We start from the raw sequence: 27,015 nt of genomic DNA, 5'->3' as shown, positions 1-27,015 counted from the left end.
AGAGTCTTGAAAATAAAAATAGAAAATAAAACACGTGGTTTTGGTTAGAGGTTAGGTTCAAACTCTCTGGTGGCAGGTGGCAGCATGTGGCAGTCACGTGGCAGTAATAAGTAGTTTCCCGCCGTTTTTTATATGAATAAGTAGCGTTTCGCGAAGGGTGTATTCCAACGAGATTACTAACGTTGTCAATAATTTCATATATATGTGGTAAGATTAACAAAATTCAATTGTTTCTGTATAAAATACGTTTCGACAAAAGCTCGTCGCAGGTTAGGTATATAGGTCAGGTTAGGTTAGGTTACCGGCAAAAACATGATCACAGATCGTGCAATTCGAAAAACCGTCGAGATTTTATTTAACGACTACGCTTTATTTGTTGCAGGTTTCAACCTCACGTGGGTACTAGAGCTAAGGTAGTAGCGGCCTGAAAAAGTTTCGTGCTCGAATACTACCGTATCACGAAGTAGGCAGTCCTGGATGTACGTTCTCTATTCAATAACGCCAGCATAAACAGTATCCTTCCTATTCATCTTGTGAAATTATAATTATTCTACAAATTTTGTCATATATTTTGCTTAACGCTCATGCCTTCCGGGTGCAACCTACAAAATCACAACATTCCAAACACTACATTTGTCTTTTACACTGAAGGAGACGTTTGATATAACGATACTGCGGCCAGAAGTCATGGAATTAAGAAATTGTTTATATCTACAATGTGACTATACCACGTTCTTCTACGCGACCATGTGTCACGTTTGCAAGCGGTTTGGCGACGGCGTTTCTTTGAAGAGATGCGGTAGCTGCAGGATGATCGCCTATTGTGGTCGGGAACATCAGAAGCAGCACAAACCTTTGTGCAAAGCCATACAGGACGTGCTGCAGGAATACGACTGTAATGATCGCTATATAGATTCTGAGGTTCATGACAAGATGAAGCTGATCTTCATGAGGCTGGTGTCGTGCAAGCTGGGCCGTCATCTGAACGTGGGCGAGATACAAATGTTCATATTTCCGAAGGAGTGCCTAATTTGCCATGAAAAGAACGATACGTTGTTGGAGGATTGTCAGAAGTGTGCTGCCAGCTTTTGTAAAAATCACAAAGACGACACTGAGCACGGGGACATCTGCGCTTTCCTGGAACTAGGTCTTCGTTCAGATTTATTAGCTATGACAGAGTTTACAGAATTCAGTAATTCTCTGGAGTCGCTTTCTGACTTGAAACGCGTTCCGGATGCGAGTACTTTTCAGAACATGAAAGACTTCGTAAACGCTTTAGGGAATATTCAGACTGATTCGAAGATACTGTACGATATTTTGGCAGCCGAATACTCACAATGTCTGTCACGTCCCTTGACGTTGTTTTATGCTATGCGATTGTTAAACTATGTCTTAAAAGGCAAAGTTCTAGTCATTCATGTTGTAGATGTAAATTACGCCGAAGAAGTCACCTTCTCGCTGTGGCAAGTTTTGCTGCTGTTAATGGAAACCGTGATGTCAGTCGTAGTTATAATGACAGGCCCGGAATTAAAAAATAAATTCGATCCGTCACGTACTTGTAATAACTGTTTATTGCTTGAGAACAAAAGTTTGTTTTTTGAGTACCACGATGTGTCATACGAGAAGTATGTGCGCAGTCCGTCATTCGTAAAACCGGACTTGATTGTAGGATTTAACTTGAGTATTAAAGAGTGTGATAAGAAAATATGGGCGTCATCCATACATGCGGTAGCGAAACAGAATTGTCCGTTCGTCTTAACGTTTTTTACGCTACAGGACTTTGAGGAGGGGACAAACAAAATAAACACAATTCTGGGTAAGGAGGTTGATTATCTCTATAGCGGAAAGAACTCATTCGCTAGTTTCAGAGCACATAGAGCCTTTGGGCCAGAGCGCGTGTATTATCATAATCAATATGTAGTTATCTACCAAAGTCTTTGTTCCTAACTGATATCCGTAATTTAAGCTACAAACTGAAGGCTGTATTTATGCCAAAGAAAACGTTGCGTGTGAGAAATGACAGAATACGAGTTAAATGGAATTTTACGTTTAAGAAATGCAACGGAAAGGACGCAGAGATACTTAACTGTATGAACATCTGCGAATCGCGACGCGTTATTTCTTCACGGAACAAATTGCAAAAGACTGAGATCCGGCACTCCGGAATGTCTGCTTATATTTACAATCCAAGAAGCTATTATTTACTTGTTGAATCGATTATTTGATATAAGTCGAGCATAAATGGATTATAAATATAACAGGATTGGATAGGGTAACGTAAAATATTATTACAATTGCTATTGCTTTTAGTTCCGTTTGTAATTAAGACAAAACTTTTCGTTAATTTTTATAACAAAATTTATATCTTTGTAATAAAATATATATCAAACATTTACGAAATAGCAATTGTTTCTTCATCGATATTTCTGAAATCTCGGACGTCGCACGTGTCACGCGTGCGACGCGTGACAGGTTCACGGATGCTTGCGACAGTCGACGATCAAAACAATGATAGAGGTCGAGTGGCTGTAGCACCTGTGGCAGTATAATAGTTCCCCGCCGTTCTTTACGTGAGTAAGTATCGTTTCGCGGAGGGTGTATTTCAACGAGATTATCAACGTTATCAATAATTTCATATATATGTAGTAAGATTAATAAAATTCAATAACTGATTCTGTATAAAATAGGTTTCGACAAAAGCCCGGCGTTTATCACAGATTAGGAACGTAGGGGTCAGGTTACAGCATATATATTTACAGGTAAGAGCATATATATTTACAGATTTTGCGATTCGAAAAGCACTCGAGATTTTATCTAACGACTACGTTTATTTGTTGCAGCCTTCAGCCTCACGCAGATACCAGAGCTAAGCTGGTAGCGGCCTAGAAAAGCTTGCATGGTGTTTGAGAACTATCGCATCACGAAGCAAGCGGTCGTGGATGTACGCGGAGTGCAGACGAATCCTCTATTCAATAACGCCAGCATAAACAGTATCCTTCCTATTCATCGTATGGAATGATAATCATTCTACCAATTTTGTCATATTTTGCTTAACGCACATATCTTATGGGTGCAAGATAAGTCAAGGGTGAAATCACAACATTCCAAACACTACATTTGTCCTTTACACTGAAGGATACTTTGATATAACGAGACTGTGTGTAGGCAGAAGTCATGGAATCAGAAGCGAGAGATCAAATTAATAACTACGAGTTCTACGCGACCATATGTCACGTTTGCAAACGGTTTGGCGACGGCGTCCAATTGAAGAGATGCGGTGGCTGCTGGATGATCGCCTATTGTGGTCCTGAACATCAGAAGCAGCACTGGAAGCAGCACAAACCTTTGTGCAAAGCCATACGGAACGTGCTGCGAAACTACAGCATGGATTATGGCGGTGAAACTACAGAGGTATGGGCCAACAAGAAGCTGACCTTCGCGAAGCTAGTGTCGTCCAAGCTAGGACGTCGCCTGAATATGAGTGAGATGAATATGTTCTTTTTTCCAAAAGAGTGCCTGGTTTGCTACGAACGGAACATTAAGTCGTTGGAGAGTTGTCAGAAGTGTGCTGCCAGCTTTTGTAAAAGTCACAAAGACGGCACGGAGCACAGGGAGATCTGCGCTACCCTGGAACTATGTTTTTGCACAGATTTATTTGTTATGCGAGAGGGAAACAGTCTTACTCTGGACTTGCATGTTTACTTGCAACACATTTCCTGCACGAGTACATTTCAGAACATGAAAGACTTTATAAAGACTTGTTGGAATATCCAGACTGACTCGGAGATGTCGTGCAATGCCAGGGCAGTTTTAGACTCACAATTTCTGACACATTTCTTAACGTTGTTTTATGCTATGCGATTATTAAACGATGTCTTAAAAAGTAAAGATCTAATCGTTCATATCGTAGGTGCGAGAGGGATGATCGAACTAATCGGGTGGGAAATTTTGCCGCGTTTAATAGGAACCATGGTGTCAGTGCGAGTTATATTGATAGGAACGGAATTACGTAAATTAAATCTGTTACATGATTGCGATAACTGTATGTCACGAGAGAAAAAATGTTTGACGTTTGAGTTTCACGATGTGTCATATGAGAACTATGTAGACAGCTCGTCATTCGTAAAACCGGACGTAGTTGTAGGGTTTCACCTGGATATTTACGAGCATAAACTTGGGTCCAGTGAGGAAACGTGGGCGCAGTTCATTAAGTTGATAGCGAAACAAAATTGTCCATTCATCTTAACGTCTTGCATGCTAAGTACATTTAAGAAGCATACAGACAGAATAAACACAATCCTGGATAAAGTCGAGGTAAACCGTCTATATAGCGGAAAGAATCCATTCGCCAGTTTAATCCCATGCAGAACTATCGGCGGGCTGGAGTACGTATCTTATGTGAATCAATATGTTATTATCTATAGGAGTCTTTGTTCATAACTGATATGCGTAATTTAAGCGACCGATACAAACCAACGGCTGTGTTTTATGCCGAAGAAAACGCGTGCGAAATGACACACACGAATTAACTGAACTTAACGTTTAATAAATGTAACGGAATAAGGAACGCAAAGAAAATTATATGTACATACATCTGCGTATCGCGACGTAATATAAGTGACGTGTCTTCACGAAACGAACTCCAAAAGCGGAGTCCGACACTCCGGAATGTCTGCTTATATTTATAATCCAAAAATCCTAGAGCACATTATCTACTTATAGAGTCGATTGTCGTACATCAAGCATAATTGATTGTAGATACAGCGATTATAGATATAACAGAACACATGGATGTGCAGTAATGTAAAATATTAATACAATGACTGCATGTTACTTTCAGTTTTGTTCGTGATGGAGTTAAGACTTTTCGTTAAGTGTTTGTAATAAAATTTATACCTTTGTAACAAATAATAAAATATATACATATATGAGGCATTTACGAAACGGCAATTGTTTCTTTTCCATTGATACTTTGAAATCTCTGACGTCACACGTGCGCCACGTGTGACAGTCGACGATCAAAACAATGGCAGAGATCGAGTGACTGTAGCCCGCAGTAGTATAAATTGGTATAAATTCCCGCCGTTCTTTACGTAAGTATCGTTTCGAGGAGTGTGTATTCCAACGAGATTATTAACGTTATCAATAATTTCATATATATGTGGTAAGATTAACAAAATTCTGTATAAAATACGTTTCGACAAAAGCTCGTCGCAGGTTAGGTATATAGGTCAGGTTAGGTTAGGTTACCGGCAAAAACATGATCACAGATCTTGCGATTCGAAAAGCCGTCAAGATTTTATTTAACGACTACGCTTTATTTGTTGCAGGCTTCAGCCTCACGTTGATATTAGAGCTAAGCTGGTAGCGGCCTGAAAAAATTTCGTGCTCGAGTACTACCGTATCACGAAGCAGGCAGTCCTGGATGTACGCGAAGTACACACGAATTATCTTTTCAAATAACGCCTAAACAGTATTTTTTTATTTATTTTATTAAATAATAATTAATCTACAAATTTTCTCATATATTTTGCTTAACGCTCATGCCCTGTGGGTGCAACCTGCAAGATCATAACATTCTAAACACTACATTTGTCTTTTTCACTGAAGATGTTTGATATAAGGAGACACTGGCCAGAAGTCATGACTTTTTTTTTTTACAGGTCTAGCGATTCGAAAAACACTCTAGATTTTATCTAACGGCTACGCTTTATTTGTTGCAGGATTCAGCCTCACGTGGATACCAGAGCTCAGCAGATAGCTGTCTGGAAAAGCTTGATGCTCGAGTACGACGAGTACTATCGCATCACGAAGCAGGCGATCGTGAATGTGCGTGAGTGCAGACGAATCCTCTATTTGATAACGCCAGCATAAACAGTATCCTTTCTATTCATCACATGGAATGATAATTATTCTACCAATTTTGTTATATTTTGCTTAACGCTTATCCTGTGGGTGCAGCCTGCAAAATTACAACATTTCAAACACTGTATAGGCAGAAATCATGGAATCAGAAGCGAGAAATCAAATTAATAACAATTATGGCCACTTCTTCTACGCGACCATGTGTCACGTTTGCAAGCGGTTTGGCGACGGCGTTTCTTTGAAGAGATGTGGTAGCTGCAGGATGATCGCCTATTGTGGTCGGGAACATCAGAAGCAGCACTGGAAGCAGCACAAACCTTTGTGCAAAGTCATACAGGACGTGCTGCAGGAACCCGACTTTAATGATTGCGATAAGGATTCAGAGTATCATGATGAGGGGAAGCTGCAGACCTTCATGTGGCTGGTGGCGCGCAAGCTGGGCCGTCATCTGAAGAATGACGAGAAATAAATGTTCAAATTTCCAAAGGAGTGCCTAATTTGCCATGAAAAGAACGATAAGTTGTTGGAGGATTGTCAGAAGTGTGCTGCCAGCTTTTGTAAAAATCACAAAGACGACACTGAGCACAGGGACATCTGCGCTTCCCTGGAACTAGGTCTTCGTTTAGATTTATTAAAGCTAAGTAGTCATCCGGAGCCGTTTCCTGACTTGAAACACATTTCAGACGCGAGTACATGTCAGAATATGAAAGACTTCGTAAATGCTTTAGGGAATATTAAGACTGATTTGGAGATACCGTATGATATTTTGGCAGCCGAAATATCACAATATCTGACACGTCCTTTGACGTTGTTACATGCGATGCGATTATTAAATTATGTTCCAAAAGGCAAAGATTTAGTCATTCATGTTGTAGGTGCAAATTTCTTCGAAGAAGCCACCTATTTGCCGTGGCGAATTTTGCCGCAGTTAATGGAAACCGTGATGTCAGTCGTAGTTATAATGACAGGGCCGGGTTTAAAAGATAAATTCGATCCGTTACGCACTAATAAAAACTTCTTTGTTGGGAACAAAAGTTTGATTGTTGAGTACCACGATGTGTCATACGAGGACTATGTGGACAGTTCGACATTCACAAAACCGGACTTGATTGTAGGATTTAACTTGAGTATTGAAGAGTGTGATAAGAAAATATGGGCGTCATCCATACATGCGGTAGCGAAACAGAATTGTCCGTTCGTCTTAACGTTTTTTACGCTACGGGACTTTGAGAAGGGGACAAACAAAATGAACACAATCTTGGGTAAGGAGGTAGATTATCTCTATAGCGGAAAGAACCCATTCGCTAGTTTCAGACCACATAGAGTTTTCGGGCCAGAGCGCGTGTATTATCATAATCAGTATGTAGTTATCTACGAAAGTCTTAGTTTTTAATTGATATGCGTAATTTAAGCTACCGATACAAGCTGAAGGCTGTGTTTATGCCAAAGAAAACGTTGCGTTGTGTGAGAAATGAAAGAATACGAGTTAAATGGAATTTTACGTTTAAGAAATGCAACGGAAAGGACGCAGAGATAACTGTATGAACTACATCTGCGAATCGTGGCGCGTTATTTTTTCACGAAACAAACTGCAAAAGACTAAGATCCGACCCTCCGAAATGTCTAATTATATTTATAATCCAAGAAGCTATTATTTACTTGTTGAATCGATTATTTGATATAAGTCGAGCATAAATGGATTATAAATATAACAGGAGTGGATACGGTAACGTAAAATATTACAATGGCTGTTACTTTTAGTTCCGTTTGTAATGAAGACAAAACTTTTCAATCATTTTTATAATAAAAATTTATATCTTTGTAATAAAATATATATCAAGCTTTTATATATACGAAATGGCAATTTCTTCTCCATCGATATTTTTGAAATCTCTGACATCACACGTGCGCCGTGTGCGACGCGTGACAGATTCACAGATGCTTGCGACAGTCAACGATCAAAACAATGACAAAGGTCGAGTCGTCGAGTGACTTCAGCACTTGTGGCAGTATAATAGTTCCCCGCCGTTCTTCACGTGAGTAAGTATCGTTTCGCGGAGGGTGTATTTCAACGAGATTATTAACGTTATCAATAATTTCATAATATATGTCGTGAGATTAACAAAATTCAATAATTGATTCTGTATAAAATACGTTTCGACGAAAGCCCGTTTATCAAAGATTAGGAACGTACATCAGGTTACAGCATAATTTACAGGTGAAAGCATATTTACAGATTTCGCGATCCTAAAGGCACTCGAGATTACTACTAACGACTACGTTTATTTGTTACAGGCTTCAGCCTCACGCAGATATCAGAGCTAAGCTGGTAGCGGCCTAGAAAAGCTTGCATGGTTTGAGTACTATCGCATCACGAAGCAAGCGGTCGTGGATGTACGCGGAGTGCACACGAATCCTCTATTTGATAAACCAGCATAAACAGTATCCTTCCTATTCATCGCATGGAATGATAATCATTCTACCAATTTTGTCGTATTTTGCTTAACGCTCATATCTTACGGGTGCAAGATAATTATTACGGGTAAAATCACAACATTCCAAACACTATATTTATCCTTTACACTGAAAAAGACTTTGATATAACGAGACTGTGTATAGGCAGAAATCATGGAATCGGAAGCGAGAAATCAAAATAACGATTATAACAAGTTTTTCTACGCGACCATGTGTCACGTTTGCAAGCGGTTTGGCGACGGCGTTCGTTTGCCGAGATGCGGTAACTGCAAGATGATCGCCTATTGTGGTCAGGAACATCAGAAGCAGCACTGGAAGCAGCACAAACCTTTGTGCAAAGCCATACAAGACGTGCTGCAGGAACCCGACTTTAATGATCGCGGTAAAGATTCAGAGGATTGTGACGAGAGGAAGCTGATCTTCATGATGCTGGTGTCGCGCAAGCTGGGCCGTCATCTGAAGAAGGACGAGACAGAAATGTTCAAATTTCCAAAGGAGTGCCTAATTTGCCATGAAAAGAACGATAAGTTGTTGGAGGTTTGTCAGAAGTGTGCTGCCAGCTTTTGTAAAAATCACAAAGACGACACTGAGCACGGGGACATCTGCGCTCCCCTGGAACTAAGTCTTTCCATAGGTTTATTTTCTATAGTAGAGGAAAACACTTCGGATGTTGACTTTCAACATATTTCTTGCACGAGTACATTTCAGAACATGAAAGACTTTGTAAAGACTTTTGGGAATATTCCGACTTTTGAAAATATTCAGACAATGTCTTCGACTGACTCGGAAATATTGTACAATATCTTGGCAGCTAATCAGTCAGAATATCTGACGCGTCCCTTGACGCTGTTTAATGCTGTACGATTATTAAACTATGTCCCAAAAAGCAACGATTTAGTCGTTCATGTTATAGGTGCGACGTGCGTCGAAGAAACAACCTTGACCGGGTGGAAAGTTTTGGCGCGTTTAATAGGGACCGAGATGTCAGTGGTACTTATATTGATAGGACCGGAATTAACACGTAAATTAAATCCGTCACATGCTTGCGAATCTTGCGATAACTGTATGTCACGGGAGAAAAAATGTTTGACGCTTGAGTCTCACGATGTGTTATATGAGGACTATGTACGCAGCTCGTCATTCGTAGAACCGGACTTGGTTGTAGGATTTAATCTGAATATTCACGAGCATGAACTTGGGTCCAGTGAGGAAACGTGGGCGCCGTCCATACGGATGCTGGCGGAGCAAAATTGTCCGTTCGTCTTAACGTCTGTCACGCTTCAGGACTTCGAGAAGGAGACCGACAGAATAAATACAATTCTGGGTAGACAAGTAGATTATATTTATAAAGAAAAGAATCCATTCGCTAGTCTCAGACCGCATAGAGTCCTCGGGCCGGAGCGCGTGTATTATGAGAATCAATATGTGGCTATCTACCGAAATCTTTGTTCATAACTGTTATGCGTAATTTAAGCGACCGATATAAACTAAATGCTGCGTTCTATGCTGAAGAAAACGTATCGCGTGCGAAATGGCACACACGAATTAACTGAACTTAACGTTTAATAAATGTAACGAAAAGAATGCGGGTAAAAAATTGTTTGTACCACATCTGCGAATCGCGACGTGTCTTCACGAAACGAACTCCAAAAGCGGAGTCTGACACTCTGAAATGTCTGCTTATATTTTTATAATCTAAAAATCCTAGAGCACATCTACTTGTAGAGTCGATTGTCTTACATCGAGCATAATTGATTGTAGATACAGCGATTATAGATATAACAGGACACATGGCTGCGGTAATGTAAAATATTAAATACAATGGTTGTTGGTTTCAGTTCCGTTTGTAATGAAGACAAAACTTTTCAATAATTTTTATAATAAAAATTTCTATCTTTGTAATAAAATATATATCATGCATTTACGGAATGGCAATTCTTCCTTCTCCAGCGATATTTCTGAAATCACACGTGTCTCGTGTGCCACGCATGACGGATTCACTGGTGCTTGCGACAGTCGACGATCAAAACAATAACAGAGGTCAAGTGGCTGATGTAGCACCTGTGGCAGGATAATAGTTTCTCGCCGTTCCTTACGTGAGTGCGTATCGTTCCGCGAAATTTGTATTCCAACGAAATTATTAAAGTTATCAATAATTTCATGTATATTATGTGGTAAGATTAACAAAATTCAATAACTGATTCTGTATAAAATAGCAGGTTTCGACAAAAGCCCGTTTATCACAGATTAGGAACGTAGGGGTCAGGTTACAGCATATATATATTTACAGGTAAGAGCATATTTACAGATTTTGCGATTCGAAAAGCACTCGAGATTTTATCTGACGACTACGTTTATTTGCCGCAGGCTTCAGCCTCACGCAGATAGCAGAGCTGGTAACGGCCTAGAAAAGCTTGCATGGTTTGAGAACTATATCGCATCACGAAGCAAGCGGTCGTGGATGTACGCGGAGTGCAGACGAATCCTCTATTTGATAAACCAGCATAAACAGTATCCTTCCTATTCTTCGCATGGAATGATAATTATTCTACCAATTTTGTCATATTTTGCTTAACGCTCATATCTTACGGGTGCAAGATAAATCACGGGTGAAATTACAGCATTCCAAACACTATATTAGTCCTTTACGCTGAAGGAGACTTTAATATAACGAGACTGTGTATAAGCAGAAGTCATGGAATCAGAAGCCAGAAATCAAATCAATAACGACTATAACAAGTTCTTCTACGCGACCATGTGTCACGTTTGCAAACGGTTTGACGTCGGCGTCCAATTGAAGCTATGCAGTAACTGCAAGATGATCTCCTATTGTGGTAAGGAACATCAGAAGCAGCACTGGAAGCAGCACAAACCTTTGTGCAAAGCCATACAGGACGTGCTGCAAAACTACAGCATGGATTATTGCGGTGGAACTACAGATGAGGCATGGGCCGCCAAAAAGCTGACCTTCGCGCGGCTAGTATCGTCCAGGTTAGAACGTCCTTTGCATGTGGATGAGAAGCAGATGATCTATTTTCCAAAAGAGTGCCTAGTGTGCCACGAATCGAAGTCGTTGCAGAGTTGTAAGAAGTGTGCTGCCAGCTTTTGTCAAATTCACAAATCCAACCCTGACCACTGGAAACCATGCGTTGACCTGGGACTGTGTCTTCGTTCAAATTTATTATCTATAAAATACAGTTCTCCGGATTTGCATTCTTACTTGCAACGCGTTTCATACACGAGTCATACATTTCGGGACATGCAAGGCTTTATAAAGGCTTTTGGCTCCGACTATGTTCCGACTAACTCGGAGATATCGTACCAACTCTTGGCAGCCAAACACTCAGAATACCTGACACGTCCTTTGACGCTGTTCTATGTTATGCGATCATTAAACTATGTCAAGGAACAAGAAAATTTAGTCATTCACGTTGTAGGCGCGAGTTGCGCCGAGAAAGCCACTTTGAGCGGATGGGAAGTTTTCCCGCGTTTATTAGAAGCTGTGATGTCGGTAAAGATTGTAATGATAGGGCCGGAATTAAAGCACCACGATGTGCCACTTTTAAGTACCACATGCGCGAAAAAAAGTTTGACGATCGAGTTTCACGATGTGTTATATGAGGACTATGTACGCAGCTCGTCATTCGTAAAACCGGACTTGGTTGCAGGGTTTAATTTGAATATTTACAAGCATGAACTTGGATCCGAGAGGGAAACGTGGGCGCCGTCCATACGGATGCTGGCGGAGCAAAATTGTCCGTTCGTCTCAACGTCTGTCACGCGTCAGGACTCCAAGAAGAAGATCGAGAGAATAAATACAATTCTGGGTAGACAAGTAGATTATATCTACAAAGAAAAGAATTTATACGCTAGTTTCACACCACATAGAGTCCCCGGGCCGGAGCGCGTGTGTTATCATAATCAATATGTAGTTGTCTACCAAAGTTTTTGCCCGTAACTGATATGCGTAATTTGAGCGATCGATACAGATTTAAAGGCTGTGTTTTGATGACGAAAAAAACGTAGCGCGCGCGAAATGACACACATGAATTGACTAAACTTTAATGTTCATAAATGTAACGAAAAAAGGAATGCAAAGAAAATTATATGTGTGCTACATCGCGACGTGTCTTCACGAAACAAACTCCAATCGACTGAGAGCCGACACTCCGGAAAATGTCCGCTTATATTATATATATAATAATTATCCAGAAATCCTAGGGCACATTATGTCTAGTTGTAGAGTTGTCTTACATCGAGCATAATAGATTATAGATACAACATTATAGATATAACAAGACACGTGTGGATGTGGTAATGTAAATAGTAAAATATTAATATATGTATGTAATTCGACTGGCATGACTGATGCACTCTGCAAATCTAAGTGTGCTTACTTTGAACTTTCCTTATACATTTTGTTTGCCGTTTTAAATGACGTCATTTAACACGGTTGAACGTATTAAATTAACTTTTAATTCAATACGATTCAACGTGTTAATTTAACACGCAACGAAATATAAAAGTAAAGCTTATACCTATAATTCAGTTAAATGTGTCATTTTTAGACGTTTGTGCGTGTAGAAACAAAACACTTGGATTTACAATGTGTTGCTTTCAATTCTGTTTGTAATGAAGACAAGACTTTTTAATGATTGTTTTGTAATAAAATTTAAATCTTTGTAATAAAATATGTCAAGCATTTACGAAATGGCAATTGTTTCTTCTCCATCGATATTTCTGAAATCTCTGACGTCACACGTGTGCCACGTGCCACGCTGCGCCACGTGCGACAGTAAGGCTGCATTCGAGGAGCGCGCTATTAGCGCTATTGCATCATTCTGTCTTTATCGCTCATCAGGTGTAAAACAAGGATAGAACAAGCAAATAGCGCTAATAGCGCGCTCCCCGAATCCAGCCTAAACAGTCGACGATCAAAACAAATGGCACTCATGACAGAGATCGAGCTGTAGCGCCTGTGCCGTAGCGGTATAATTTTCCGCCGTTCTTTACATAAGTATCATTTTGAGGAGTGTGTATTCCAACGAGATTATTAACGTTATCAATAATTTCATATATAAGATTAACAAAATTCTGTATAAAATACGTTTCGACAAAAGCTCGTCGCAGGTTAGGTATATAGGTCAGGTTAGGTTAGGTTACCGGCAAAAACATGGTCACAGATCTTGCGATTCGAAAAGCCGTCGAGATTTTATTTAACGACTACGCTTTATTTGTTGCAGGCTTCAGCCTCACGTGGATACTAGAGCTAAGCTGATAGTGGCCTGAAAAAGATTCGTGCTCGAGTACTATAACCGTATCACGAAGCAGGCAGTCCTGGATGTGCGGGAAATACACGCAAATTTTCTATTCAATAACGCATAAACAGTATCCTTCCCATTTATCTTAAATAAATTTAAGTGATTAAATGATAATTATTCTACACTGTTTAAATAATAATTATGATGACAGTTTAAATGATAATTTTTCAAATTTTGTCATATATTTTGCTTAACGCTCATACCTTGTGGGTGCAACCTACAAAATCGCACCATTCCACACACTACATTTGTCTTTTACACTAAAGGAGACATTTGATAAAACGAGACCGCGGCCAGAAGTCATGGAATTAAGAAATTGTGTATATCTACAATGTGATTATACCACGTTCTTCTACGCGACCATGTGTCACGTTTGCAAGCGGTTTGGCGACGGCGTCCCTTTGAAGAGATGCAGTAGCTGCAGGATGATCGCCTATTGTGGTCGGGCACATCAGAAGCAGCACTGGAAGCAGCACAAACCTTTGTGCAAAGCCATACAGGACGTGCTGCAGGAATACCACTGTAATGATCGCTATATAGATTCTGAGGTTCATGACAAGATGAAGCTGATCTTCACGAGGCTGGTGTCGTGCAAGCTGGGCCGTCATCTGAACGTGGGCGAGATACAAATGTTCATATTTCCGAAGGAGTGCCTAATTTGCCATGAAAAGAACGATAAGTTGTTGGAGGGTTGTCAGAAGTGTGCTGCCAGCTTTTGTAAAAATCACAAAGACGACACTGAGCACGGGGACATCTGCGCTTTCCTGGAACTAGGTCTTCGTTCAGATTTATTAGCTATGACAGAGTTTACAGAATTCAGTAATTCTCTGGAGCCGCTTTCTGACTTGAAACGCGTTCCGGACGCGAGTACTTTTCAGAACATGAAAGACTTCGTAAACGCTTTAGGGAATATTCAGACTGATTCGAAGCTACCGTATGATATTTTGGCAGCCGAATACTCACAATGTCTGTCACGTCCTTTGACGGTGTTTTATGCTATGCGATTGTTAAACTATGTCTTAAAAGGCAAAGTTTTAGTCATTCATGTTGTAGATGCAAATTACGCCGAAGAAGCCACCTTCTTGCTGTGGAAAGTTTTGCTGCAGTTAATGGAGACCGTGATGTCAGTTGTGGTTATAATGATAGGGCCAGGTTTAAAAGATAAAGTCGATCCGTCACGCACTTGTAAAAGTTTTTTATTGCTTGAGAACCGAACTTTGTTTTTTGAGTACCACGATGTGTCATACGAGAACTATGTGCACAGTCCGTCATTCGAAAAACCGGACTTGATTGTAGGATTTAACTTGAATATTCAGGAACATGAACTTGAGTCTAATAAAGAAATATGGGCGCTATCCATACATGCGTTAGCGAAACAAAATTGTCCGGTTGTCTTAACGTTTTCTAAGCAACGGGAACTTGAGAAGGGGATGAACAAAATGAACACAACCCTTGGTAAGAAGGTAGATTATCTCTATAGCGGAAAGAACCCATTCGCTAGTTTCAGACCACATAGAGACTTTGGGCCAGAGCGCGTGTATTATGATAATCAGTATGTAGTTATCTACTAAAGTCTTTGTTCGTAACTGATATGCGTAATTTAAGCTACCGATACAAACTGAAGGCTGTGTTTTATGCCGAAGAAAACGTTGCGTATGCGAAATGAAAGAATACGAGTTAAATGCAATTTTACGTTTTAAGAAATGCAACAGAAGGGACGCAGAGATATAACTGTATGAACTACATCTGCGAATCGCGGCGCGTTATTTCTTCACGAAACAAACTGCAAAAGACTAAGATCCGACCCTTCGGAATGTCTAATTATATTTATAATCCAAGAAGCCATTATTTATTTGTTGAATCGATTCTCTGATATAAGTCGAGCATAAATGGATTATAAATATAACAGGAGTGGATACGGTAACATAAAATATTATTACAATGGCTGTTACTTTTAGTTCCGTTTGTAATAAGGACAAAACTAATAAAATTTATATCTTTGTAATTAAAATATCAAGCATTTAAATGGAGCAATTATTTCTTTTTCGATATTTCCAATAGCTCTAACATTACACGCGAGAAAGGCCGACAGCTTCCTGTGACAGTCGATGATCACAGTAACGGCGGAGATCGAGTGGCCCTGGCCAGCATCCAGCTTCCTGCTTTTTTTGTGAGTATTATTATGAGGAGCGTGTATTCCAACGAGATTATTAACATTACTGATAACAGCATACACTTGTGCTAAGATTAACAAAATTCCCAACTTTTTCTCTATAAAATGCATTTTTACAAAAATTTGTCACTATCTAAAATTCCAAGAATTTCTTCATTTTCAAGGATTTTCTCAAAAGTCTCAAAAATCGATTAGGAGAATATATTCGGCCAGGCCCAGGCAGCGCGCATAAATTTTAGACATTCCTGCTGTCTAGGTGAAATTGTACTATTAGAAATTTCAAGAATTTTTCAATATATTATTTTCAAGAATCGTGATTTCCCATACTATGGGCCGGTATCACAGTCTCCGATTAACGTGATCGTCCGATTAAACTCACTCTTCGTCTCTTTCTAGGGGGACAGTTTGAAAGAGATGCAGAGTGTGTTTAATCGGAAGATCACGTTAATCGGAGACTGTGATACCGGCCCTATAAGATTGAAATTCTAAAAGTATATGGAATATTATAAAAAATATTAGAACATAATTAGGAACAAGATGACATATTTTAATTTAGAAATCGGCACGTCATATATTTCTTTCTTTCATTTACATTATGAGAATGACTATAATTACATTTATGATTTTAAAATATACAATGTTACATCAAAAGTAGTATTAATTACAAACAAGTGAGAATTTAAGTATTAGTTATTACGATCAATCTCATTGCAATGTTTACAGGTAACAGCTGTACAAATTACAAACGAAACGTTAACAAATTATATTTCGTGATGCGACGTAAATGACAGTACTGAAAACCTAAAGCATGACGTAAACAATAGATTTCAAGATCCCCGGAAGATTTCGAGACGGACCATTGGAAGGAAGGTCAAAAGCGCGGGAAGTCAATAGTCGATTTACGCGTGCGCCCACCATGCTCCACGTGTTACCTGCGAAATTGTGCGAAATCACAACATTCCAAACACTGGTGGGTATTTGCCTCTTACACTGAAGGAGACTTTTGATATAACGAGATTCGACTGTGTGAGCATAAGTCATGGAATCGGAAACGAGAAATCAAATTGATAACGATTATACCAAGTTCTTCTACGCGACCATGTGCCACGTTTGCAAACGGTTTGGCGACGGCGTCCAATTGAAGAGTTGCGGTGGCTGCAAGATGATCGCTTATTGCGGTCAGGAACATCAGAAGCAACACTGGAAGCAGCACAAACCCTTGTGCAAAGCCATACAGGACGTGCTGCAAAACTGCAACATGAATGTTTGCGGTGAAACGTCGGAGGAATGTACCAACGTGAAACAGATGTTCATACTGCTGGTGTCGAGCACGCTGGAACGTCGTCTGACGATGGACGAGATGCAAATGTTCCGTTTTCCAAGGGAGTGCCTGGTTTGCCACGAACGGGACGCTCGGTCGTTGAAGGTTTGTCAGAAGTGTGCTGCCAGCTTTTGTAAAAATCACAAAGACGGCACTGAGCACGGGGACATCTGCGCTTCTCTGGAACTATGTCTTCATTCAGATTTCTTAGCTACAAGAAAGGAAAGTTATTATCTGGTGCTGCTTTCTTACGCGACTCACGTTTTTGCCACGGGAAACGTTACATTTCGGGACATGAAAGACTTTATAAACTCTTGTGGGATTATTCAGACTGACTCGGCGATGTCGTACGATATCTTGGCAGCCGATCACTCACAATATCTGACACGTCCCTTGACGTTGTTTCATGCTATGCGATTATTAAACTATGCCGCAAAACGCAAAAATCTAGTCGTTCACGTTGTAGGTGCGAGTGTCGCCGAGGAATGCACCTTAATCGGATGGGAAGTTTTGCCACGTTTAATAGAGACCGTGATGTCGGTAACGATTGTAATGATAGGGCCGGAATTAAAACGTAAATTCGATCCGTCAGGCACTTGTGACGACTGTCCATCACCGGACAACAAAAGTTTGATTTTTAAGTACCACGATGTGTTATACGAGAACTATGTACGCAAACCGTTATTCGTAAAACCGGACTTGATCGTAGGATTTAATCTGGGTATTCACGAGCGCGAACTTGGTTCCAAGAGGGAAACGTGGGCGCCGTCCATACGGATGCTAGCGAAGCAAAATTGTCCGTTCGTCTTAACGTCTGTCACGCTTCATGACTTCGAGAAGGAGACCGACAGAATAAATACAATTCTGGGTAGACAAGTAGATTATATCTATAAAGAAAAGAATCCATTCGCTAGTCTAAGACCGCATAGAGTCCTCGGGCCGGAGCGCGTGTATTATGAGAATCAATATGTGGCTATCTACCGAAATCTTTATTCGTAACTGTTATGCGTAATTTAAGCGACCGATACAAACCAACGGCTGTGTTTGATGACGAAGGAAACGTAGCGCGCGCGCGAAATGACACACGAATTAACTGAACTTAACGTTTAATAAATGTAACGGAAAGAACGCGCGTAAAAAATTGTATGTACTATTATACATCTGCGAATCGCGACGTGTCTTCACGAACCAAACTCCAAAAGACTGATAGCCGACACGCCGGAATGTCCTGCTTATATTTATATAGTAACTAAAAAATCCTAAATGACTATTTTCTAATTGTAGAGTCGATAAATTGTCTTACATCAGTCGAGCATAATAGATTTTATACGATTATAGATATATAATGGGACACATGGATGCGGTGACGTAAATTGTAAAATATTAATATGACTCGAATGACTGCACTGCAAATTCAAGTGTGTTATTTTAACGGAAGCTCCGCCTCTTACACATTTCTTGCCATTTTAAATTGCGTCATTTAACACGGTCGAAAGTATTAAATTAACTTTTAATTTCATTTAATTACAATTAACTTTTAATTCAACGTGTTTATTTAACACGTAACAAAACAAAACAAGCTCCGGTAAAACCTGTCATTTTTAGACGTTTATGCGTGTAGAAATAACACATTTGGATTTACAATGTGCTGCTTTCAATTCTGTTTGTATGAAGATAAGACTTTATTAATTGTTTTGTAATGAAATTTATATCTTTGTAATAAAATATGTGTCAAGCATTCAAGCATTTACGAAATGACAATTATTTATTTCTTTATCTATATTCCTAACATTTCTCACATCGCACAGTTGCCCGCGACTGCGACAGTCGACGACCAAAACAATAACAGAGATCAAGTGACCGTGGCAATCGTAGCATTCTAGCTTTAGCAGTACAGCTTCCCCGCTGTTCTTTCTTTACGTGAATATCGTTTCGAGTATTCCAACGAGGTTAAGAATTTTCCAAGATTTCCTAAAATCTCAAGTTCGTAATTGTAAAAAGTACTTTATGAAAAATATTAAAATATAATTAAGAACAAGATGACATTATTTTAAATTTAGAAATTGTAATTTCATTATTTCTTTCAATAACATATACTATATTATGAGAATAACATAGAATACGAGTTAAATGGAATTTGATGTTTAATAAATACAAGAAGGGATGCAGAGATAACTGTATGAACTACGTATAACCGCAACGTGTCTTCACGGAACAAATTGCAAAAGACTGAGATCCGGCACTCCGGAATGTCTGCTTATATTTACAATCCAAGAAGCCATTATCTACTTGTAGAATCGATATTATATTTATGTCAGTCGAGCATAAATGGATTATAAATATGAAAGGAGTGGATACCGGTAACGTAAAATATTATTACAATGGCTATATATTGCTTTTAGTTCCGTTTGTAATGAAGACAAAATTTTTCGATAATTTTTATAACAAAATTTATATCTTTGTAATGAAATATATATCAAGCTTTTACGAAATGGCAATATTGTTTCTTCTCCATCGATATTTCTGAAATTCCTGACAGAATAAACACAATCCTAGATAAACAGGTAAACCATCTATATATATAAGCGCGGAAAGAATCCATTCGCTAGTTTAAATCCGTTTAGAAACGTCGCGCCGGAGTATGTATTTTATATGAATCAGTATCTAATTATTTACAGGAGTCTTTGTTCATAACGGATATGCGTAATTTAAGCGACCGATACAAACTAACGGCTGTGTTTTATGCCGAAGAAAACGTAGCGCGCGCAAAATGACACACGAATTAACTGAACTTAACGTTTAATATAGAATGTAACGAAAGGAACGCAAGAAAATTATATGTACATCTAATCGCGACGTGTCTTCACGAAACAAACTCCAAAAGACTGATAGCCGACTGATTCCGAAATGTCTGCTTATATTTATAATAATTCAAAAATCGTAAATGACTAATTTTCTAATTGTAGAGTCGATAATTGTTTTACATCAGTCGAGCATAATGGATTATACGATTATAGATATAACGGGACAGGTGGATGCGGTAATAATGTAAATTGTAAAATATTATTATGACTGCATGGTACTTAGCAAATTCAAGTGTTATTTTAACCGAAACTCCTCTTACACATTTATTGCTGTTTTAAATTACGTCGTTTAACACGGTTAAACGTACTAAATTAACTTTTAATTTCATTTCATTGAAATTAGCATTTAATTTAATTCAACGGGTTTATTTAAGGTAGTTCGATGATGAACAACTTTTGCCAAAAGTGATAGGTTTTATTTTTTATATCGAAAAAAGGAACTCTCCTGAATCGATTAAGCCCAGGAAAAAGATAATTCACCGTCCCGTTCTCAAAATATTTAATTTTAAAATTAGGTGATTTTAATGATTTTAACATTGGTCTAATAGGAAAAGAGGTTATATTTTCCTATGAATAACACGAGTTTCCGAAAAATCTTTTGCCAAAAATGTCTGAATAATATATATCGATGGAAAGAGGACTATGAGGAAGCTTATAGTTGAAGGTGAACACGATCCACCGTACAGTTTTTTTTAATTAATAATTAAAGTTGAAAACTACTCAAGCGACGACGCGTTAATACACACTTTATTTAATCTATTTCAGGCAAAATATTATTCTACAACGTAAAAATTATTTACTAAATAATCTCTTTACGTCGGTTACGAAGCTTTATTATTGCGATGCGTTATTCTATTTTTTTATAATCATAAAAATAAAAAAATTATAAACATTGTTTTGACTTCGGCCTTTCATCCACGCAACGAAGTATGTAAAATAACACATTATCTACTTGTAGAGTCGATTGTCTTGCATCGAGCATAGTGGATTGTCGATACAGCGATTTATAGATATAATCATATAATATATAGGACGCATGGATGCATTAATGTAAAATATTAATACAATGACTGTTACTTTCAGTTCTGTTTGTGATGAAGACAATTAAGACTTTTCATTAATTGCTTGTAATAAAATTTATATCTTTTTAATAAATAATAAAATATACATATCAGACATTTACGAAATGGCAAAATTGTTCCTTCTCTGGCTGCATTCCGATATTCACGTCAGTACCGCAAATCTATATTCTATATTTTATGTCACGTATACTATAGATTTTCAGTACTGAAAGTTGCTGACGGTGAATATCGGAATGCAGCCTTTATCGATATTTCTGGAATCTCTGACGTCACACGTATGACACGTGGCTAGTGATGCTACGTGCTAGCGTGCCACGCCGCCACGTGTAACCGCGTGTACAGTGTACAGTCGACGCGTCGACGCGATCGCAGAGATCGAGTCCGAGTTCCGAGTGGCTGTAGTGCCGTAGCAGTACTTATAATTTTCCGCCGTTCTTTACGTAAGTATCGTTTCGAGGAGTGTGTATTCCAACGAGATTATTAACGTTACCGATTAATAACAGCATATATAGTAGTAAGATTAACAAAATTCAATAATTATTTCTATATAAAAATACGTTTTGGCAAAAGCCTATCGCAAGTTAGGAATATAGGTTAGGTTACCAGCAAAAAACACGTTCACAGAGCTTGCGATTCGAAAAGCCGTCCAGATTTTATCTAACGACTACGCATATGTTGCTTATTTATTGCAGGCTGAAGCCTCACGCAGATATCAGAGCTAAGCTGGTAGCGGCCTGAAAAAGTTTCGTGCTCAAGTACTACCGTATCACGAAGCAGGCAGTTCTGGATGTACGCGAAGTACACGCGAATCCTCTATTTGATAACCCCAGCATAAACAGTATCCTTTCTATTCATCGCATGGAATGATAATTATTTCAACAATTTTGTCATATTTTGCTTGACACTCATGTCCTGTGGGTGAAACCTGTGAAATCACGACATTCCAAACACTATATTTGTCCTTTACACTAAAAAAGATTTTGATACAACGAAACTGTATAAGCAGAAGTCATGGAATCAGAAGCGAAAAATCAAATGAAGTATTGTGACGCGTTCTTCTACGCGACCATGTGCCACGTTTGCAAACGGTTTGGCGACGGCGTTCAATTGAAGAGATGCGGTTGCTGCAAGATGATCGCCTATTGCGGTAAGGAACATCAGAAGCAGCATTGGGAACAGCACAAATCTATGTGCAAAGCCACACGGAACGTGCACCTAGAGTACGGCAAGAATCTTTGCCGTGCAACTACAGAGGAATGGGTCTACGAGAAGCTGGCCATCGCGCGGATAGTGTCATCCAGGCTGAAACGTCGTCTGAATGCGGATGAGATGCAAATGCTCTGTTTTCAAAGGGCGTGCTTAGTTTGCCACGAACTGAACGGCAAGTTGTTGGAGACTTGTCAGAAGTGTGCTGCCAGCTTTTGTCAAAATCACAAATACAGTACTGAGCACAGGAACATCTGCGCTCACCTGGAACTATGTCTTCGCATAGATTTATTTTCTATAGGAGAAGGAAACAATCCTCCGGATGCTCCGGACCTGCAGCCTTACTTGCAACATTTCCTGCAAGAGTACTCGCACGTTTCCTGCAAGAATATATTTCGGAACATGAAGGACTTTATCAAAGTTTTTAGGAATATTCGTACTGACTCGGAGATGTCGAGCAACACCCGGGCAATTTTAAACTCAGAATATCTGACACCTCCCTTAACGTTGTTTCATGCTATGCGATTATTAAATTATGTCCCAAAAGGTAACGATTTAGTCGTTCATGTTCTAGGTGCGAGAAAGAGCGAAGAAATCACCTTGATCGGGTGGGAAATTTTTCCGCGTTTAATAGGAGCCAAGGTGTCAATTATATTGATAGGACCGGAATTACCATGTAAATCAACGCTGTCACATCATTGCGATAATTGTATGTCACGGGAGAAAAAATGTTTGACGTTTGAGTTACACGATGGGTTATACGAGGACTATGTACGCAGTTCGTCATTCGTAAAACCGGACTTGGTTGTAGGATTTAATATGGGTGTTCGCAACCATGAACCTCCAGTTGAGTCCAGTAAGGAAACGTGGACGCCGTCCATTGAGTTGATAGCGAAAGAAAATTGTCCGTTTATCTTGACGTCTTCCACGCTATATGCATTTAAAAAAGAGACAGACATAATAAAAACAATCCTGGATAAAGAGGTAAACCATATATATAGTGGAAAGAATCCATTCGCCAGTTTAATCCCATACAGAGCTATCGGCGGGCTGGAGTACGTATCTTATATGAATCAATATATAATTATCTACAAGAGTCTGTTTATAACTGATATGCGTAATTTAAGCGACCGATACAAACTAATGTCTGTGTTTGATGACGAAGAAAACATTGCGCGTTAAATGACACGCGAATTAACTGAACTTAACGTTAAATAAATGTAACGGAAAGAACGCGGGTAAGAACATGTATGTACCACATCTGCGAATCGCGACGTGTCTTCACGAACCAAACTCCAAAAGACTGATAGCCGACACGCCGGAATGTCCTGCTTATATTTATATAGTAATTAAAAAATCCTAAATGACTATTTTCTAATTGTAGAGTCAATAATTGTCTTACATCAGTCGAGCATAATGGATTATACGATTATAGATATAACGGGACACATGGATGCGGTAACGTAGATTGTAAAATATTAATATGAATGGTATGACTGCACTGCAAATTCAAGTATGTTTAACTGAAGCTCCCCTCTTACACATTTCTTGCTATTTTAAATTACGTCATATAACACGGTTGAATGTATTAAATTAACTTTTAATTTCAGTTAATTACAATTAACTTTTAATTTAATTCAACGTGTTTATTTAACACGCAATAAAATAAAACGAGCTCTAGTAAAACGTGTCATTTTTAGACGTTTGTGCGTGTAGAAATAGCACACTTGGATTTACAATGTGTTCAATTTCAATTCTGTTTGTAATGAAGACGAGTCTTTTTAGTAATTGTTTTGTAATGAAATTTATACTTTGTAATAAAATATGTCAAGCATTTACGAAATGGCAATTATTTATTTCTTTATCGATATTCCTAACAATTCTCACATCACAACTGCGACAGTCGACGACCAAAACAATAACAGAGATCAAGTGGCCGTGGCAATCGTGGCATTCTAGCTCTAGCAGTACAGTTTACCGCCAATCTTTCTTTACGTGAGTATCGTTTTGAGTATTTCAACGAGGTTAAGAATTTTCCAAGATTTTTTAAAATCTTAAGTTTAAAATAAAATAAAATAAAAATTTATAAAAAATATTGGAATATATATATAATTAAAAACAAAATGACATTTTAATTTGGAAATTGAAATTTTATTATTTCTTTCATTAACATTATGAGACTAGTCATTCTCATAATAATTGTACGTATATGATTTTAAAATATGATGTTAGATCATAAGTATAGTACCAATTAAAAACAATAGGGTAGTGGGTTATATGTTAATGTTTTCAATCAATCTTATTTGCAATGTTTACAGATAATAGCTGTACAAATTAGAAATTGTCGCAACAAATTGTCAACAAATTATATTTCGTGAAGCATTCGGCAATGTAAATAACAATACTGAAAACCTAAAGCAGACGTGACGTGAGCAGTAGATTTCAATATCTTCAGAACATTTCATCAGGTCGCTCCATTGGGAAGAGAGTTAAAAACGTAAGAATTAAATTGCCGATTTACGTATATATATGCGACTTGAGAAATCATACATTCCAAACACTGTATGTATTTGTCTTTTACACTGAAGGAGACTTTGATATAACGAGACTGTTTACAGGTAGAAATGGAATCAGAAGCGAGAAATGAAATTAATAACGATTATGACGCGTTCTTCTACGCGACCATGTGTCACGTTTGCAAACGATTTGGCGACGGCGTCCAATTGAAGATGTGCGGTGGCTGCAGGATGATCTCCTATTGTAGTCAGGAACATCAGAAGCAGCACTGGAAGAAGCACAAATCTTTGTGCAAAGCAATACAGAAGGTGGTGCGAGACTACAGCATGGATGATGGCGGTGAAACTACGGAGGAATGGACAAAAAAAAAGCTGATGTTCATGGACCTGGTGTCGACCAGGTTGGGACGTTGCCTGAATATGGATGAGATGCAAATGTTCTGTTTTCCAAGAGAGTGCCTATTTTGCCACGAACGGAACAAGTCGTTGGAGAGTTGTCAGAAGTGTGCTGCCAGCTTTTGTCAAAATCACAAAGACGGCATTGAGCACAAAGGCATATGCGCTCCCCTGGAACTATGTCTTTGCACAGATTTATTTTCTATGCGAGAGGGAAACAGTTCTCTGGACTTGCATTTTTACTTACAACACATTTCCTGCACGAGTACATTTCAGAACATGAAAGACTTTATAAAGGCTTTTGGGAATATTAAGACTGACTCGGAGATGTCGTACAATGTCTGGGAAGCTCAACACTCAGATTATCTGACATGTTCCTTAACGTTGCTTTATGTTATGCGATTATTAGAGTATGTCCCAAAAAGTAATAAAAAGCTAGTCATTCATGTTCTAGGTACGAATGAGTCCGGAGAAATCGTCCGGACAGTTTGGGATATTTTGCCGCGTTTAATAGGAACCATGGTGATGGTTGTAGTGATAGGGCCGAAATTATCATGTAAATCAAATCTGTTAAATAATTACGATAACTGTCTGTCACGAGAGAAAAAATATTTGACGTTTGAGTTTCACGACGTATTATACGAGGACTATGCATGCAGCCCGTCATTCGTAAAACCGGACTTGGTTGTAGGATTTAATCTGTATATTCACAAGTATAAACTTGAAGGAAGATCCAGTAAGGAAACGTGGGCGCCGTCCATACAGATGTTAGCGAAACAAAATTGTCCGTTCGTCTTAACGTCTGCCACGCAATATTCATTTAAAAAGGAGACAGACATAATAAACGCAATCCTGAATAAAGAGGTAGACCATCTGTATAGCGGAAAGAATCCATTTGCCAGCTTAAAACCATATAAAACTATCGAGATGAAGTACGTAGCTTATATAAATCAATATGTAATTATCTACAGGAGTCTTTGTTCATAACTGATATGCGTAATTTAAGCGACCGATACAAACCAACGGCTTGTATTTGATGACGAAGGAAACGTAGCGCGCACGAAATGACACACACGAATTAACTGGAACTTAACGTTTAATAAATGTAACGGAAGAAACGCAGAGAAAATTATATATGTACTACATCTGCGAATCGCGACGTGTCTTCACAAAACAAACTCCAAAAGACTGATAGCCGACATTCCGAAATGTCTGCTTATATTTATAATCCAAAAATTCTAAATGACTATTTTCTATAATTGTATAGTCGATAATTGTTTTACATCAGTCGAGCATAGTGGATTATACGATTATAGATATAACGGGACACGTGGATGCGGTAATGTAAATTGTAAAATATATATTATTATGACTGCACTGCAAATTCAAGTGTGTTATTTAGATATTTTAACCGAAGTTTGTCTTACACATTTCTTGCCGTTTTAAATTACGTCGTTTAACACGGTTGAACGTTTTAAATTATCTTTTAAGTTTATTTAATTAAAATAAACTTTTAATTTAATTCAACGTGTTTATTTAACACGCAATAAAATATGTAAAATGACATATTATCTACTTGTAGAGTCGATTGTCTTGCATCAAGCATAATGGATTGTAGCTACAGCGATTATAGATATGACAGGACACATGGCTGCGGTAATGTAAAATATTAAATAATATGGTAGTTGCTTTTAGTTCTATTTGTAATGAAGACAAGACTTTTCGTTAATTGTTTGCGATGAAATCTATATCTTTGTAATAAAATCTACATCAAGCATTTAGGGAATGGCAATTGT

The 27,015-nt window shown here is 38.5% G+C and overlaps 7 protein-coding genes and 1 pseudogene across 28 annotated transcripts in view; all 8 read left to right on the top strand.

The window, feature by feature from the left end:
• Positions 1–27,015, top strand: part of LOC139822092 (uncharacterized) — a 58,860-nt gene that overhangs the window by 14,077 nt on the left and 17,768 nt on the right. Inside the window, exons 1-3 of one of the 4 annotated variants that reach the window (XM_071793635.1) lie at positions 21,383–21,541; positions 21,794–21,939; positions 22,079–23,708. In XM_071793635.1, the coding sequence (XP_071649736.1) occupies positions 22,113–23,489 (1,377 nt within the window). In that variant the 5' untranslated portion in view covers positions 21,383–21,541; positions 21,794–21,939; positions 22,079–22,112 and the 3' untranslated portion in view covers positions 23,490–23,708. Of the gene's footprint in view, positions 1–21,310; positions 21,542–21,793; positions 21,940–22,078; positions 23,709–27,015 lie in introns of those variants that run through there. The other 3 variants (XM_071793636.1, XM_071793639.1, XM_071793637.1) reach the window with 3 other exon arrangements.
• On the top strand, positions 74–4,742 carry LOC139822100 (uncharacterized). 7 transcript variants are annotated; one of them, XM_071793661.1, is made up of 4 exons: positions 74–207; positions 383–2,574; positions 2,688–2,759; positions 2,841–2,988. In XM_071793661.1, the coding sequence occupies exon 2, from the start codon at positions 688–690 to the stop codon at positions 1,945–1,947; it is 1,260 nt and encodes a 419-aa protein (XP_071649762.1). In that variant the 5' UTR covers positions 74–207; positions 383–687; the 3' UTR covers positions 1,948–2,574; positions 2,688–2,759; positions 2,841–2,988. The 7 variants fall into 7 exon arrangements, with proteins under 7 accessions (XP_071649762.1, XP_071649766.1, XP_071649764.1 ...); XM_071793665.1 differs by having other exon boundaries at positions 87–103; XM_071793663.1 differs by having other exon boundaries at positions 123–269.
• LOC139822099 (uncharacterized) lies at positions 5,069–15,674 on the top strand. 8 transcript variants are annotated; one of them, XM_071793658.1, is made up of 3 exons: positions 5,069–5,164; positions 13,584–13,728; positions 13,928–15,674. In XM_071793658.1, the coding sequence occupies exon 3, from the start codon at positions 13,964–13,966 to the stop codon at positions 15,230–15,232; it is 1,269 nt and encodes a 422-aa protein (XP_071649759.1). In that variant the 5' UTR covers positions 5,069–5,164; positions 13,584–13,728; positions 13,928–13,963; the 3' UTR covers positions 15,233–15,674. The 8 variants fall into 8 exon arrangements, with proteins under 8 accessions (XP_071649759.1, XP_071649758.1, XP_071649754.1 ...); XM_071793657.1 differs by lacking the exon at positions 5,069–5,164 and adding an exon at positions 13,128–13,329; XM_071793653.1 differs by lacking the exon at positions 5,069–5,164 and adding an exon at positions 13,128–13,372.
• LOC139822105 (putative protein MSS51 homolog, mitochondrial) lies at positions 5,191–7,716 on the top strand (annotated as a pseudogene).
• Positions 7,782–10,260, top strand: LOC139822096 (uncharacterized). Of its 3 annotated transcripts, none has more exons than XM_071793645.1 (3): positions 7,782–7,905; positions 8,161–8,307; positions 8,458–10,260. In XM_071793645.1, exon 3 carries the CDS (start codon positions 8,494–8,496, stop codon positions 9,793–9,795), a length of 1,302 nt encoding a protein of 433 aa, XP_071649746.1. In that variant the 5' UTR covers positions 7,782–7,905; positions 8,161–8,307; positions 8,458–8,493; the 3' UTR covers positions 9,796–10,260. The 3 variants fall into 3 exon arrangements, with proteins under 3 accessions (XP_071649746.1, XP_071649744.1, XP_071649745.1); XM_071793643.1 differs by having other exon boundaries at positions 7,847–8,083; XM_071793644.1 differs by having other exon boundaries at positions 7,847–8,083; positions 8,395–10,260.
• LOC139822103 (putative protein MSS51 homolog, mitochondrial) lies at positions 10,304–13,051 on the top strand. 3 transcript variants are annotated; one of them, XM_071793668.1, is made up of 4 exons: positions 10,304–10,440; positions 10,560–10,630; positions 10,708–10,851; positions 11,000–13,051. In XM_071793668.1, the coding sequence occupies exon 4, from the start codon at positions 11,036–11,038 to the stop codon at positions 12,296–12,298; it is 1,263 nt and encodes a 420-aa protein (XP_071649769.1). In that variant the 5' UTR covers positions 10,304–10,440; positions 10,560–10,630; positions 10,708–10,851; positions 11,000–11,035; the 3' UTR covers positions 12,299–13,051. The 3 variants fall into 3 exon arrangements, with proteins under 3 accessions (XP_071649769.1, XP_071649768.1, XP_071649767.1); XM_071793667.1 differs by having other exon boundaries at positions 10,997–13,051; XM_071793666.1 differs by having other exon boundaries at positions 10,939–13,051.
• On the top strand, positions 15,692–18,426 carry LOC139822097 (uncharacterized). 2 transcript variants are annotated; one of them, XM_071793647.1, is made up of 2 exons: positions 15,692–15,831; positions 16,558–18,426. In XM_071793647.1, the coding sequence occupies exon 2, from the start codon at positions 16,874–16,876 to the stop codon at positions 18,152–18,154; it is 1,281 nt and encodes a 426-aa protein (XP_071649748.1). In that variant the 5' UTR covers positions 15,692–15,831; positions 16,558–16,873; the 3' UTR covers positions 18,155–18,426. The 2 variants fall into 2 exon arrangements, with proteins under 2 accessions (XP_071649748.1, XP_071649749.1); XM_071793648.1 differs by lacking the exon at positions 15,692–15,831 and adding an exon at positions 16,231–16,325.
• LOC139822098 (uncharacterized) lies at positions 24,185–26,998 on the top strand. The gene is made up of 3 exons (XM_071793649.1): positions 24,185–24,302; positions 24,626–24,804; positions 24,926–26,998. The coding sequence occupies exon 3, from the start codon at positions 24,932–24,934 to the stop codon at positions 26,204–26,206; it is 1,275 nt and encodes a 424-aa protein (XP_071649750.1). The 5' UTR covers positions 24,185–24,302; positions 24,626–24,804; positions 24,926–24,931; the 3' UTR covers positions 26,207–26,998.

This window comes from Temnothorax longispinosus, chromosome 11, assembly GCF_030848805.1.
Source record: "Temnothorax longispinosus isolate EJ_2023e chromosome 11, Tlon_JGU_v1, whole genome shotgun sequence".
Taxonomy (NCBI): Eukaryota; Metazoa; Arthropoda; class Insecta; order Hymenoptera; family Formicidae; genus Temnothorax; species Temnothorax longispinosus.
This window is presented reverse-complemented; position numbering and strand designations above follow the sequence as displayed.

Bases quoted from the DNA above. Each gene is read 5' to 3' on its own strand.
- LOC139822097 (XM_071793647.1), top strand. From the start codon at position 16,874: ATGGAATCGGAAACGAGAAATCAAATTGATAACGATTATACCAAGTTC.
- LOC139822096 (XM_071793645.1), top strand. From the start codon at position 8,494: ATGGAATCGGAAGCGAGAAATCAAAATAACGATTATAACAAGTTTTTC.
- LOC139822103 (XM_071793668.1), top strand. From the start codon at position 11,036: ATGGAATCAGAAGCCAGAAATCAAATCAATAACGACTATAACAAGTTC.
- LOC139822098 (XM_071793649.1), top strand. From the start codon at position 24,932: ATGGAATCAGAAGCGAGAAATGAAATTAATAACGATTATGACGCGTTC.
- LOC139822099 (XM_071793658.1), top strand. From the start codon at position 13,964: ATGGAATTAAGAAATTGTGTATATCTACAATGTGATTATACCACGTTC.
- LOC139822100 (XM_071793659.1), top strand. From the start codon at position 3,175: ATGGAATCAGAAGCGAGAGATCAAATTAATAACTACGAGTTCTACGCG.